At 40.7% G+C, this 14,526-nt stretch overlaps 1 protein-coding gene across 2 annotated transcripts; it reads left to right on the top strand.

The window, feature by feature from the left end:
- The first annotated feature begins 851 nt into the window (after positions 1 to 851).
- Positions 852 to 4,926, top strand: LOC131238609 (uncharacterized). Of its 2 annotated transcripts, none has more exons than XM_058236263.1 (4): positions 852 to 1,772; positions 3,134 to 3,661; positions 3,813 to 4,034; positions 4,457 to 4,926. In XM_058236263.1, the coding sequence occupies exons 1-3, from the start codon at positions 966 to 968 to the stop codon at positions 3,924 to 3,926; spliced, it is 1,449 nt and encodes a 482-aa protein (XP_058092246.1). In that variant the 5' UTR covers positions 852 to 965; the 3' UTR covers positions 3,927 to 4,034; positions 4,457 to 4,926. The 2 variants fall into 2 exon arrangements, with proteins under 2 accessions (XP_058092246.1, XP_058092241.1); XM_058236258.1 differs by having other exon boundaries at positions 4,338 to 4,926.
- Positions 4,927 to 14,526: the final 9,600 nt, after the last annotated feature.

The raw sequence follows: 14,526 nt of genomic DNA, 5'->3' as shown, positions 1-14,526 counted from the left end.
AAAGAATAGATCCAAATTTCGAGTGGACCACACAACAGGAAACAGTGGTGATTCCATGCCCACCGTTGAAATTTTCTTGTGGACTTCTAAAGTGTTGAATCAATCTGATATTGGTGTTTTCCCTTCATCGATGTCGATGTAAGCTAATGAATGGGTTGGATGGCAAATAAATATTATAGTGGGTCTTAGGAAGTTTTTAACAGCGGGCATTCAAACACCACTATCTCTCATGGTGTGGTCCATATGTGATTTGGATCTATGTAGTTTTATCGCTCATGTTCTAAAATGAGCGGAAATAAATCTGTGGGTCTGATTATGATGTATGTATTGTATCCACTCCGTCCATTCAGTTTGTAAGATTATTTTACGTATGAACAAAAAATAAAAAGAATAGATCCAAATTTCGAGTGGACCACACAATAGGAAACAGTGGTGATTCCATGCCCACCGTTGAAATTTTCTTGTGGACTTCTAAAGTGTTGAATCAATCTGATATTGGTGTTTTCCCTTCATCCATGTCGATGTAAGCTAATGAATAAGTTGGATGGCAAATAAATATTATCGTGGGTCGTAGGTAGTTTTTACCCGTGGGCATTCAAACACCACTATTTCTTATGGTGTGGTCCACATGTGATTTGGATCTATTTAGTTTTACCGCTCATGTTCTAAAATGAACGGAAATAAATGGATGAACGGCTTGGATAAAACACATACATCATGGTGGGACCCACGGAGTTTTTCTAGAAGCGCACCAAGTTTTTTCCCATGGGATAATAATGGTGATGTGGACCATCATTTCCACGGGACTTTTATTCTATAAACTCGACAAAATGATACAAAAGAATGGATGTACTTGAAAGTTCATATACAGCCGCTGTATGTGACATAACCCGTTTCTTTCTTTACCCTTATCAAATGCTTTTCCCATTTTACCCTCTTCTCCTTCCAATCTCCCACCCCGAAAAATGCCAATTTCTCCAATCAACCCCTGCAAAACCCTCGTAACTCCCTCTTTCCTCTTCCTCTCCTGTTCCATCTGCCTCCTTTATCTCTTCCTCTCTCCATACAGTTTCTCTACGCTCCTACATACACACCGTATCCCACCGAATACCCTCCAAAATACATCTACCCCTACTACCCTCCATCACATCATCTTTGGCATCGCCTCCTCCGCTAAATCCTGGCCCACCCGGTCCGACTACGTACGTGTCTGGTACAACCCCCAATCCATCCGCGCATACGTATTCCTCGACCGTATCCCGCCAAATACGTATCCCTACAACGCCAGTTCCAAAACTACCCCTGACAATAGTTATAATGACAGCAGTCTCCCTCCCATTCGTATCTCAGAAGATACTTCCCGTTTTCCGTACACCTTCCCCCGCGGCCTCCGGTCCGCAATTAGGGTTGCCCGGATCGTGTCGGAGATCGTGGCCCTCGATCTGCCGGATGTGCGGTGGATCGTGCTCGGTGACGACGATACGGTGTTCTTTCCGGAGAATCTTGCGGTGACGCTGGGGAAGTATGATTGGGATGGTTGGTATTACGTCGGGGGGAATTCGGAGGGTCTTGAGCAGAATTTGAAGAATTCATTCGGGATGGCATTTGGTGGCGGAGGGTTTGCGGTGAGTTATCCACTGGCAAGGGTTTTAGCGAGGGTTCTTGATTCGTGTCTGGTTCGGTATTCGCATGTTTATGGAAGCGATGCCAGGATCTTTGCGTGTTTGGCAGAGCTTGGAGTGGGATTGACTAGGGAGTTAGGGTTTCATCAGGTACTTTAATTTAATTTTCTTTTCTTTATCTGTTTTGGAATTGTAGTATCAGCAGTTGTTCAGTTGAGCTTTTGTGCAGAAGCTTGTGATCATTGGGTTCACCTGCAGGCACGAGGTGGATGCAATCCCCATTGAATTGATCGTAGCGCAGACAGTGCTCTAATTGAATGTTCCCAATTGTCTTATTGGTGGTGTTAAATGGACGGTTATGAACATACGGCAATCTAATTTGGGATCGTAGTTTTTGCTTTTGGATGGTTAACGATCGCTCGATCATGGCAACTGATTAATTGGGGTTTATTTTTATTATTATTATTGTTAATGGGAACCATTTACATTCTAGGGAAAAAGTATTCTTCTCATATGATTAAGATCAAGCGGTTTTGGGCTTTGGCTGATCCTTGGTGGGTCCCACCTGAGGAACCACCGGTATTGTGCCTGCAGAAATGCCTCAATCACAAAAGGGCTCTACCATTTTCTCAAGGAGATTTGTTGCACAGAATCATTCAACTTCTTTTTACTTTATTTTGAGTAATTTCTGCAGTTTTGATAATTAGTAATTTTTGACGAGTAGCAAATTCTTTATTTTTAATGGATTGATTCAAAACAGCTTCTAAGCATCACGATATCTGTTTTAAATTTTATGTTTTGGACAGTAGATGCTTTGATGATTGATCTGGATTGTTTTCCTAGTGGGCCCCACATTGGACTATCATCTACCAATGACCAAAATTTGCTCCAATTGGAAGACCCTAGTAGCTATTCCATCAATGGGTTGGTTTTGGTTGACTGATGAATGGACTTTGGCTATTGAATGTGGATCTTGATAACTTTCTTGGCCTTTAATTTGCATTGTCTTGATCAGATGGTTAGGAATTAGGATTCTGATCAGAGCTATTTTTGGGGCCATTGGCAATGTGAGGTGGGGCTCTATCAGCAGCTTATCCAGATTGATGAAGTAATGCCCTGGAGAGCTTGAGAGTCAACTCATGCTAGAATTAGTTTCCAGTGGAGTGGACTTGATCCAGTCTTTCGTATCTTTTGAATGAGGCCATGTCTGGGTTGCTGACCAGGCCTTGCTAAGTGTTGAGCAGAGTGAATTGAAAATCTAGTTGAGCAGAGTGAATTGAAAATCTAGTTTCAAAGAGAATATTATTGGAGTCTTGACCCGAGTTGAGCTGAATGGGCCCTGTGTTTTGAGCCGACTCATTGGGTTTCTATACCTTGTTGTGTTTCTCCATTCACCCATACCAATTTTTCTTAATCATACTGCAAAATTCGAATTTTGAAAGCACCGTGCTCTTACAACTTCAGCTATTTTACTTGGACGCTGAGCTTTTTTTTTGTGCTTCATTTATCAGGTTGATATCCGTGGAGACTTGTTTGGAATGTTGTCCGCTCATCCATTGACACCTTTGGTATCTCTACATCATTTAGACTATGTGGAACCGTTCTTTCCCAACATGACCCGTGTACAGGCTCTGGAACATCTATTTGAAGCAGTAAAAGTCGATCCAGGCAGGATTTTGCAGCAAACTGTTTGTTATGACCGTTTGAATTCACGGACAATTTCCATTTCGTGGGGTTATGCTGTTCAGGTGTATGAAGGCAATCGTCTTCTTCCGGACCTTCTTTCTTTGCAGCAGACATTCATGCCGTGGAAGAGAAGTCGAAATATTTCTTCAAGTCAGTATATGTTTAATACAAGGGAATTTCCCAGAGACCCATGTAGGAGACCTGCGAGATACTTTCTAGAAAGCATGTTTTCCGATAAAGATGGGATTCGAAGCAACTACAAGAGACATGTTGAGGGAAATTGCCAGCTGAGCAAGGTTTCAGCAGATCACATTGAAGTTTTTTCTCAGAAGCTTGATCTTGACGCTAGACAGGTACCACTTTTAGTATATGGTGTTTGTATTGATCTCATTTCATGTTCCTAAATTTTATCAAGTATTGGTTTTGCATTATTTCTTGAGTTTCCATGAACTATTTCTGAGGAATGCAAAAGAGTATTCTCATATTATTTCTTTTTTCTTCCAGTTGCAGGCCCCAAGACGGCACTGCTGCGATGTTTTACCTTCTTCATTGGATACAGTAATGAAGATTGGTATTAGAAAATGCAAAGATGAAGAGTTAATTTCTATGAATCTGTAGCAACTAATTGGGAAATACTGCTCAGAAAGTGAAGCTTCACTCCAGAAAAGGAATCCGAGAAACCCCATGCTGTTTGGATTCATTCGATGCAACCCCAATGCGTTATTGGTATGGTGTTTTTCATCGCTAAAGTACATTTAGCTTCTATTTTCATGCATTTGGAAAATTCAACTGTGCATTGTTAGAAGGTTGCTAATGTTGAAATTGTTGGAGATGGGTCTTTGGGTCATCTCACAACCAAAAGCATCCATCATATAATACCTCCTGTTATTAGTTGTTCATTTTCCCCATTTGACTATCACTTGACTTAGATTGTTTTGGGATTTGTTCCCCTCTCTATCAAATACAACATATGATCATTGAATGTTTAAAAAGAGAGATTCATTTGGTAAATTCACGTGTTCTTTTCAGGCCAACTTTTCATCTTAGACCATGTCTCCAGTTAATCAGATGGGTTGCTCAAATACCCCTCCTTTCAGCTCCCAAATTCTATTTCCCTTCATGGTGAAACTGGCTATTCCTTTTGGCAGATTCTTGTGTATGAGGCTTTGGAAGAGCAACTGGTGTCTGTTGTCCGAAAGGAAGTGATTCCAGCTTCTCGTGGCTCTCATCTTTCACTCACAAGGGTCAAAAGCATTAATCTGGGTGAAGAAAATAGATGACATAGGTGGATGCAAGCCAACAAAGAGATGAACACGGTGTGGCTCGGTCAGGCATTAACAGCTTTCTGTCGTCATCAATGGACCATAGAAACTCAGGTTCAATCTTTGTGCATCTCTATACACACAGCTACTATCAGTTGCAGTAGATAGTTTATGTAGAGTATTTACTCGGAGAGTTTGATGGATGGGTAAACCCTAGTCTGTTAGTTTCCTGTTTTACTGAAGGAGTCACATAGGAAAGAGGAGTCTGTATTTTGAAGGCTTCTAGAGCAAGAATTTGATGTGAAAAAAACTTTTTAATTCACCCATTTGAATATAGAATTAGAGTGATAAAATAAGTATGGGCAGGATTGCTGGATTTCAGTAGGCTGTCCTGCAATCCACTGTTCATTTATTTTTGTGGGAACTACTGTAATCAAGACCCATTTTTTGGAGGTTGTCTCAAGTCCTACCAGTTGGACCACAATGTACGGTCCACCCAGTGGATAACTTCCAAATGCAACCCTTCCAATAGGTCGGCACCAACATGAGGATCACCTGGTGCAAAAATCAGCCCTATCTATTCATCAGGTGTATCACACCATGAAAACAATGTGTAGCCATTGACAAATAGAAAACTACATGTGTGGTTCACTCGATGAGTGGATATGGAAGATTTTTGCACAGGGTGATTCTCATGAAGAGGCCAACTTACTGGACACATTGGATGTCGCAAACACATGAAACTTCGGAAGTTATCCAGTGGGTGGACTGTAACTTACAATCCAACTGCGTTGGACTCAAGACCTTCTCAATTTTTTACTAATATTAACTCTTTATATTAGCCGTAATTAGTTGGTGGGAATCTCATTTGACGGCCATAATGAGAATCAGTCGGGGATAATTAAAACCCGTTCCTCTCAACTAAAATCAAGTTGGATTTGGCTTCATCAACGTTTAGGCCATCGGAGTTTTTTTTTTTTTTTTCACATGCAGTCACACACCCCACACACACCCGCACACTCACGCCACAATGGGTGCTCAAACCTATGACCTCATGTTGAAACTCTTGTGAGTCTACCACTGAGCCATAGGGTCGCAGGCCATCGGAGTATAGCTGCAATGTAATGTTGCAGTGCTCAAGCAATATATTTCAAGTAGAGAGAGAGAGAGAGAGAGAGAGAGAGAGAGAGAGAGAGAGAGAACTCTTGTGAGTCTACCACTGAGCCATAGGGTTGCAGGCCATCGGAGTATAGCTGCAATGTAATGTTGCAGTGCTCAAGCAATATATTTCAAGGAGAGAGAGAGAGAGAGAGAGAGAGAGAGAGAGAGAGAACTCTTGTGAGTCTACCACTGAGGCATAGGGGCAGGCCATCGGAGTATAGCTGCAATGTAATGTTGCAGTGCTCAAGCAATATATTTCAAGTAGAGAGAGAGAGAGAGAGAGAGAGAGAGAGAGAGAGAGGTCTACCACTGAGCCATAGGGTCGCAGGCCATCGGAGTGTAGCTGCAATGTAATGTTGCAGTGCTCAAGCAATATATTTCAAGTAGAGAGAGAGAGAGAGAGAGAGAGAGAGAGAGAGAGAGAGAGAGTACAGTGGCCTTGGATGGCTGTCACAGATTCTGAGAGAGGAGAAAGAGAAGCACACATTATAACAATAAAGAAAGATGATGAGAGGAGAAAGAGCAGAACACATAATAACAAGAAAGAAAAATGATGTAGCACCTTGTGTGAGGTATGTCCATCTTTTTTTTTTGTATGAAGCCCATGCTCATGTGGTGCATTGCCCCTCTAGACATGGGCATATGAGCTGCTATGGCACATGTGTGCAACATCCGATAGGTGGGCCAGCTGCTCAAAATGGCAGGGGAAGAAGACATCGTTGCCTGCGCTAGCTGCTCAAAATGGCACGAGTTTAGCTGCTGAGTGGAAAACCCGGACGACCCAGGCTGTTCAGGCTTAAAAGGTGTTTTATGGGGACCCGGACCATGATAGTGGATGATTCTGGTCCGCACTGGTCTGACTGTGCGGTCCAGCCCATGTTTTAGAGCGTTGATCCAAACGAACCCTCAAAAGAGTCAACAGCTAGGATTTGACTGCCCAAACAAGACATGGTTATTTCAATTTCGTTCTTAAAAGGGTAATGGGACTAAAAGCTATCAAGGGATACCGTGCTTCTGTGGGGCCTACTCAACTTTGCATCAGATCTATCCCATCCATTAGATGTGTCCTTGTGTGTTATGTCATGGGGCCAAAAATCATCTTGAATGGAAATTCAGATGCGCCACAACACAGGGAACAGTTACGAGGGAACACCAACCCATACAACCTTCCCCAATGCCCGGGGAGCCCACTTTTTTTATTTTTTTTTTGATTTAATCAATTGATCAGATGAGCCACACTAGGATGAAGAGATACACTATAAATCACACTATTCCATTACCTAGGTGGCCCACACAATGCGAATTTAGAGCTCTTAGGCATGATTTTATATTGCTGGCTGCGTTGTGGCCCTCCAAAATTACTTTAAAAAATAAAAAGAAAAAAAAAGAGAGAAGTTTCTGCAGTGAGAATGCGGAAAGAGAACAGGATAAAGGTGTGGATCTGATGCACAGTCAACTTGGGGGCCACGGCAGCCCAGTAGTACCGGATGAGCGCACCTCTATGGAGGTAAAAACTAAAAACACTTGGCTTGTTCAACCAAGGGGTCTGGCTCGAATTTGGCTCAACTTGATCATCGAGCTGACCCGGTTCGGTAATCGAATTGAGCCGAACTTGAGCTAAGTTTGAGCTGATTTAAGTTCTAGCCAGTTTCAAGCAAAGTTTGAGTTGATTCGAGTTCTATTTTTTGGAGTTGGATGGAGTTCTATTTTTTTTTGAGTTGGATGGAGTTTAATTTGTTTGGTTTTGCAATTATAGACGAAAGAAGTTAAGTAGAAAATAAATGAATAATAAAATTCAAAGCTTATGAATCAGAATCTATGTATGATAAATTAAACAAAAGTTAAAGCAATATTCTATACAAACATTCAAATATTCAAACTTAGAAGTTAAGTTTTATTTATTTATTATTTTTTATACTACATTCATACTCTTTCGAATTAGGCCAAACCAAGCAAAGATTCGAGCCAAATCAAACTGGGCTAGCATACAGCTCAGGCTCGGCCTGATGATTTTGAAACGAGCTGGTATTTCTAGTTCGGCCCGACCTGAACAGGTTGTTTGGTCCGAACCAACCCAAGCCAAATCAGGCTGAATTGAGCAAGCTAACCGAGCTATTAAATGTCTGAAAGTCATTGGGGTAAGGGAGTATTTTTCCCAAATCAACTTCCTAAGGAGCTCTCTCCTTATCTTCTCCCCTCTCTCTCACTCTCTTGTAATTAGAAATTCAGATGGGAGTGGGAGAGTGAAAATTTATGCTTTATATAGTCTAGTTTTTGTGTCTAAATGGCCATGGGGGCCCTTTTTCTAACATGCATGCCCCTAGTGGGCTGAATTTTGATCCCTAAGGCCATCCTAGTGCCCCTTGACCCATTTGTGCCATGGGGCAAGTGCCCCATTGTTGGATGAGCGATTTTTCGAATTTGGTGGCAAACAGAGGACTTAATTTACCGTGGGGGCTTTATTTGTGATCGACGATTGTTAGTGATCGATCGGGGCCACTGTTATATGGATATAAGCAGGGAAATATCCTTAACTCATGTCTCGAGTTTGGTTGCGATCTAACGATCAGAAAGTCACAACTTTGCGAAAGAGAGGAAGGCCTATTTCACTTGAGTTTTTAGATTTTAGCGTAGGGGATTCGCGCGTTCCAAGCACTTGGCTTCTAGTCCAAGTTGAGCAGTTATGGGAACTATCTTGGTTCACCACTTGCGATGGACGTCAAGTCCAGTGAGACAGACATTATTCTATAATTTCGGAACTAGTAGGCCATTGAAGAGCGGTCTAGAGCTTGTTCGGATAATCGGGACTTTTTACGAATGAATTGGGTAGGAAAATTTCTTGGGCACAATTGTTAGGTTCTGGATTAACTAAGTTTAAAGTGTGGCCTATTTGAAATCAGCAAAAATAGTGATTCGGTCATGATCACTCCAAATCGCTGGTTCTTAAGCTAAAGGTATAAATAGGTTGACTTGGTCCATTAGTTAAGATTTGGGCCATAGCTGGCTTGACTTTGGGTGGATCTTTAATTTAGTTACAGTTGCCTTGATTAGTTAGTGATAGGTCGGTTAGATTTGGGCCCTAGATGAACAATTCACGAGGCTAGATTTGAGGTTTAAGTGATCAGATGGATTAGTTAGCTTCATACGATTGGTTAATTGAATTTGTGCAGTTCTTTACTGGTATCTCCTATGTATAGGCTCATCTCAAGTGTCAAGGGTCAGTAAGTGACGACGTGGGCTAGTTATAAAAAAAAGTTTTAGGACTTTTGACAATCCAAAATAGCAAAAATCCAGTATGATACAGACAACGGTGGAGAATTTACTTCCACTGTGTTTAATGATATTGCAAGGATGAAGGGATCATTAGGCACAACACAATGCGCCACACGCTCGAACAAAACGGTGTGACTGAGCGGATGAATTGGACTATCTTGGAGAGGGTTCGATGTATGTTAAGTAATGCTGCGTTGGTCAAGGACTTATGGACTGAGGTTGTTAACATGACTTGCTACTTGGTGAACCGATTCCCGTGTACGGCAATTGAATGTAAAATCCTATAAGAAGTATGTAGTGGTCATAAGCTGGATTACTCAGATTTGCACATATTTGGTTGTGAGGCTTACTCTCATGTACCGTTAATTGAGAAAGATAAAATATACCATATAGCCAAAAAGTACATCTTTGTTAGCTATAGTATTGATGTGAAAGGTTATAAATTATTCAACAAGGTCACAACAAGGTCATTACTAGCCGTACTGTCAGGTTCAATGAAAGCTCTTAATTCCATAAGAATGATCATGGGGAGCAAGAGGAACTGAAAAGGTTGATCGTAGACGTCCAAATTGACACAGATGATACTTAAGCAGAAACAGATGCATAGACAGAGGTACATGAGCAGGTGGAGCAGCCACCTGTGAAAAGAAACTCACCGCATGATCGTTGGTTACTGTAAGATACAAGGACGACTCTAATATCGCATATGCCTTTATTACAGATAAGGGAGACCCGTCTACTATTCAGGAGGCTCTTAATAAGCCTGATACAGAAAAGTAGAAGGCGGTTATGGACAATGAGATGGATTCGTTACACAAAAACTACACATAGGAGCTGATAGAGCTTCCAGTGGGCCTAAAAGTGATCAGATGCAAGTGGTTATTCAAAAGGAAATAGGATAGATACAAAGCGAGGCTGGTAGCGAAGGGGTATGCTCTGAGAGAAGGAATCGATTTCGCAAAAATATTCGCGTAGGTGGTTAAACAAGTATCCATCAGATTTGTGTTGGCGCTAGTTGCCCAATACGATCTTAAGCTGGAACAGATGGATGTCAAAACTACATTCCTATATGGGGAGTTGGAAGAACAAATCTACATGAAGCAACCAGAGAGCTACGAAATTATAGGGGCTGAGAAAAAAGTTCACAGGTTAATGAGGTCGTTGTATGGCCTAAAACAGTCACCTAGGTAGTGGTATAAAAAATTTGATTCTTTTATGTTGAGTTAGAAATTTACTTTGAGTGAATACGATCACTGTGTCTATTATAAGACACTAAGTGATGACAGATTTATCATTCTAGTATTGTATGATGATGATATGTTGATCGCCTATCATGATATGTTTGAAATCAATGTACTGAAGACTCAATTAATGGAGACATTTGAAATGAAAAATCCGGGAGCTGCAAAGAGGATTCTCTGCATAGATATTCATAGAGATAGAACGAGGAGCAGTTTTTGATTATAATAGGCAGAATACCTTGAAAATGTGCTGATTAAGTATGAGACGGATTAGGCAAAGCCAGTGAGCGTTCTTCACGTGGCTCACTTTAAGCTTTCCTCAGAATAATGTCTTAAATCAATTGAGGAAAAGTAGGTTATGTCTCATGTGCTTTATTCGAATGCGGTTGACAGTTTAATGTATGTCATGGTCTGTACGAGATTAGATATTTCACAGGAAATTGGTGTTGTGAACAGATACATGTCAAACCCCGGCAAACAACATTGGAAAGCGGTGAAATGGCTACTTCGATACATTCGAGGTACAAAATACTAGGTTTTAACTTTTGAGAAGATATGAGTAAAATTGGTAGGGTATGTGGACTCAGACTATGTAGGCAATGTGGATTTCAAAAAGTCAACTTCAGGATGCTCGTTTGTACTAGCAGGTGAAGCAATTAGTTGGATGTCGAAACTTTAGTGTATAGTGACTCTTTCTACGATCAAAGCAGAATATATGGTAGTGACGAAAGCGTTTAAGGAATGCGTTTGGTTATGAGGCATGATAAATCAGTTGAGACTTTAGCAGGATGCCGTGCCGGTTAATTTTGATAGCGAGAACGCTATCAATTTGGTTACAAATTCTATTTATCACTCACGTACTAAACACATTAATGTTTGTCACAATTTTATCCGACAGGTGTTTGAGGAAGGAGGCGTAACACTGGAGAAGATTCACACTAGAGTAAATATGGCAGACATGCTTACCAAAGCCGTTCTTATTGAGAAGTTTAAGTTTTGTGCAATTTTTCTAGGCTTGGCAATGACATAAAGAAGAACGGAGTGTGAACATAAAGCATTGATTGAAGCTATGATGCGATGTAAAGATAAGAGAAGAGGGCAAGAAGCTACATGTTTGAACATTGAAGACATGATAGAGATTGTTGTTAACAGATGTCTTAAATCTGATGTAATTCTACTAGCCCGAGAAAGTTCGGCTAAAAGTTCATCAACAATGTATTTTGAAACTTCCGAGAAATTCAACCAGTTGAAGGACAGTTCGATTAGTCGAAGGGCACCATTTGACTAGCCTGAGCTCTGGTTCGACTAGTCGGAGGTTATGCCGACTACACGTGAACTGCGTAAATTTGAGGCGGGTTTTGGACAATTATCAGTCGGTGCGAAAGTTGGGATTTCCCAACTATAAATAGAAGTTCTTAGGGTCATTCTAAAGTAATTCTAAGGCTTCCTTAAAGTATTCAAATGGTTTCTAAAAGGGTTCTAGGATTTGCAAAGGGTGTAGCAATGGTTAGATTTGAGGTTGTTCGAATTGGGTAAGTCCATTCTCTTTGTAATTTCTGCTTTCATAGTAAAGATCCGTCACTCTATGTCGTCGTTTTTTCCTGAAAGGGTTTTTCCATATTAAATCATTGTGTTTGCTTAGTGCTCTTCGATTGTTATCCTAAATCCATCTCTGTGTGATTCCGCAGAACAATCCCCAACAAATTTCAAGCATAGCTTGTATTACCAATGTATCGATATTGCCAATATTTTAGACTCTTTAAATTCTAGGTGATACTTGTATCATAGGTGTATTAGCAATATTTTAATAATATTACCAACATAGGAATATCACATAAAGTTTGTTTATTAAAAAATTCTATTTCAAATTTTTTTATGAGCATGTTATTGTTTGTAGTTTTTAATATGTCGTTATTACTATTGATAATATCTTAATATTATCGTTATCACAATAAGCGCAATATCAAAATCACATTCTTCCATTTCCTTTCTAGTTGTTGTTGATTTCTTGGCAAAATATCATAGGTTGTTGATATTCCACAATATTGATTGATGTTTAGATGGATGATTAGATGGTTAGATGTGATGGATGGGATGATCAAACTGTTTCTTACTAGGACCACGTACTTTTAAGCTCCCATAAATCAAAACTTATTATTTATACATTCTTTTTGTAAATTTTTTATTCCTAAATATTTAAATACGTATATTTTAATATATCCTCTATTTTCCCATGTATGTCTGCAAATCTACTTATCAGTGATATTATCGCGAATATGGATATTATTTCAGTATAGCTCGTGAGCGAAACTTGCAGCGACACCGTTGCTTCGAACACTGGGCACAGTCCTCATAATCAGTCGTTTGTCTATTACGTTTCAAATGGCTGAAAACAACTCACAAAATTTCCTTTAATACAACGATCCCAAACATCGGATTTGTGGTCTACATATGGACAGCTTAGAAGAGAAATGCAGCAAGGGTCCACATACAACTTAAAAAAAGTCTCCCAATATTAGCTGCTAGGATCTTCCAATTGGCAAATGGTCCATTCTCCATGGACACAAAAGCACCGTTGATCTGGAAAACCAGGGCCCAATCTGTCAGATTTGAGAACCCCAGTATATTATATTATGCAACTGCTGGGGTGGAGTTTCCCACTGTGCCTGTTTGGTGGATATTGACCTTAATATGAACTGAGGACTTTGTAGCACGCGTATTCCACCATGTGGGGTCTACTCATGACCTCCACCCTTTCTAAACACGCAATCAGAAAAATGAGGGGGCCCACCATCTCTTCACGTGTGGGCCTTAGTAGAGGACCACCAACTAGAAAATCCTATTTGTCAAATGATCGGTAATAACAACGAACTTTCACTCCACACCTAATGGAAAAGTTCAGGGAGCAGTTTTCACTCCGCCAACTATCAATGGTGGGCCTACAATGTTGATGACTGATGGCTGATGACTGTTAACCATTCGTGTTTTCCACCGTTGCTTTGAAAGGGCATCATTTGAATCACTTGCCATTCATTGTAAGGACTACTGGATGGACGGTCCAAACTGATTTATGATCTGCCAGGCTGCCATGTGTACCGCGACTGTCTTCTTCGTTACTTCTTACGATTTTATTAGGTGGAAAATGACTTGTCATGAGGATAAGCGCGTCAAATACGGAAACGGATCGGCTACTCCCCCTGACACCCGCCAATGGCTGGTGGTCGGTGCTATGTGGGCCCCACCATGATTTATGTGTTTCATCCATGCCGTCCATCTATTTTTAAAAATGACTTTACAATATCGATCCAAAAATGAGTTATATAAAAATCTCAAGTGGACCACATTACAGGAAACAGTGTTGAATGAGGGTCGAACATTAAAAACATTTTAGGGGCCATAAAAGTTTTCGATCAATCCGATATTTGGCTTTTCTCTTCATCTGGGCCTGTATGACCTAATCAACAGATTGGATTTCAAATAAACAGTATAGTAGTCCTTAGGAGGATTTTAATGGTGGATATCCAATCACTATTGTTTTCATGTGGTGTGGTCCACCTGAGAATTATGTCCCTTTTACTATTACATTATATGATAAAATGATACGTAAAAATGGATGAACGGAATGGATGAAACATATACATCATGGTGGGGCCCACAGAGCACCGACCGCCAGCCACGGAGCTGGTGGCAGGGGGAGTAGCCAATCTGTTTCCGTCAAATACGTGGAGAGAGTTCAGACAGAAGAAGACAAAATAGGGATGCGGATTTCTGCGTTTTCGTAGCAAGTGGGAAACTAGGTGGGGCCCAGTGAGAAATCCACTCGTCCTCACGAAGACGGTGCGGCACTTACCGTGTGCTACCATTACGCATGTATTTTATATCCACGCCGTTCATCCACTTTTACATGTCATTTTAGGGCATGAGCCAATGAAGTAGATCCAGTTCTCATGTGGACCATACTTAGGAAACAACGGTGATTGATCATTAATGGTCCACAAAATTTTTATATTAATCTTATATTTGTTTTTTTACTTCACCCGCACCTTATCCCCAGGTTGGATGGCAAATAAACATTAAGGAAATTTTACGGTGGGCCTGAAGAAGTTTTTAATGATAAGACGTTCAATCACCACTGTTTCCCTATGGTCAACCTGAGATTTGGATCTTCTTCATTTTTGTGCTCATAGGCTAAAATGATACGGCAAAACGGAGGGACGGATTGGATATAGAATAAATAAATTAAGGAGGGCCCCACGGTAACGAACGCACCTAGCTAATCTG

This window comes from Magnolia sinica, chromosome 1 (genome assembly GCF_029962835.1).
Source record: "Magnolia sinica isolate HGM2019 chromosome 1, MsV1, whole genome shotgun sequence".
Lineage (NCBI taxonomy): Eukaryota > Viridiplantae > Streptophyta > Magnoliopsida > Magnoliales > Magnoliaceae > Magnolia > Magnolia sinica.
This window is presented reverse-complemented; position numbering and strand designations above follow the sequence as displayed.

Bases quoted from the DNA above. Each gene is read 5' to 3' on its own strand.
- LOC131238609 (XM_058236263.1), top strand. From the start codon at position 966: ATGCCAATTTCTCCAATCAACCCCTGCAAAACCCTCGTAACTCCCTCT. The intron at 1,773-3,133 runs GTACTTTAATTT...TTCATTTATCAG, and splicing joins GGGAGTTAGGGTTTCATCAG to GTTGATATCCGTGGAGACTT. The intron at 3,662-3,812 runs GTACCACTTTTA...TTTTTCTTCCAG, and splicing joins TTGATCTTGACGCTAGACAG to TTGCAGGCCCCAAGACGGCA.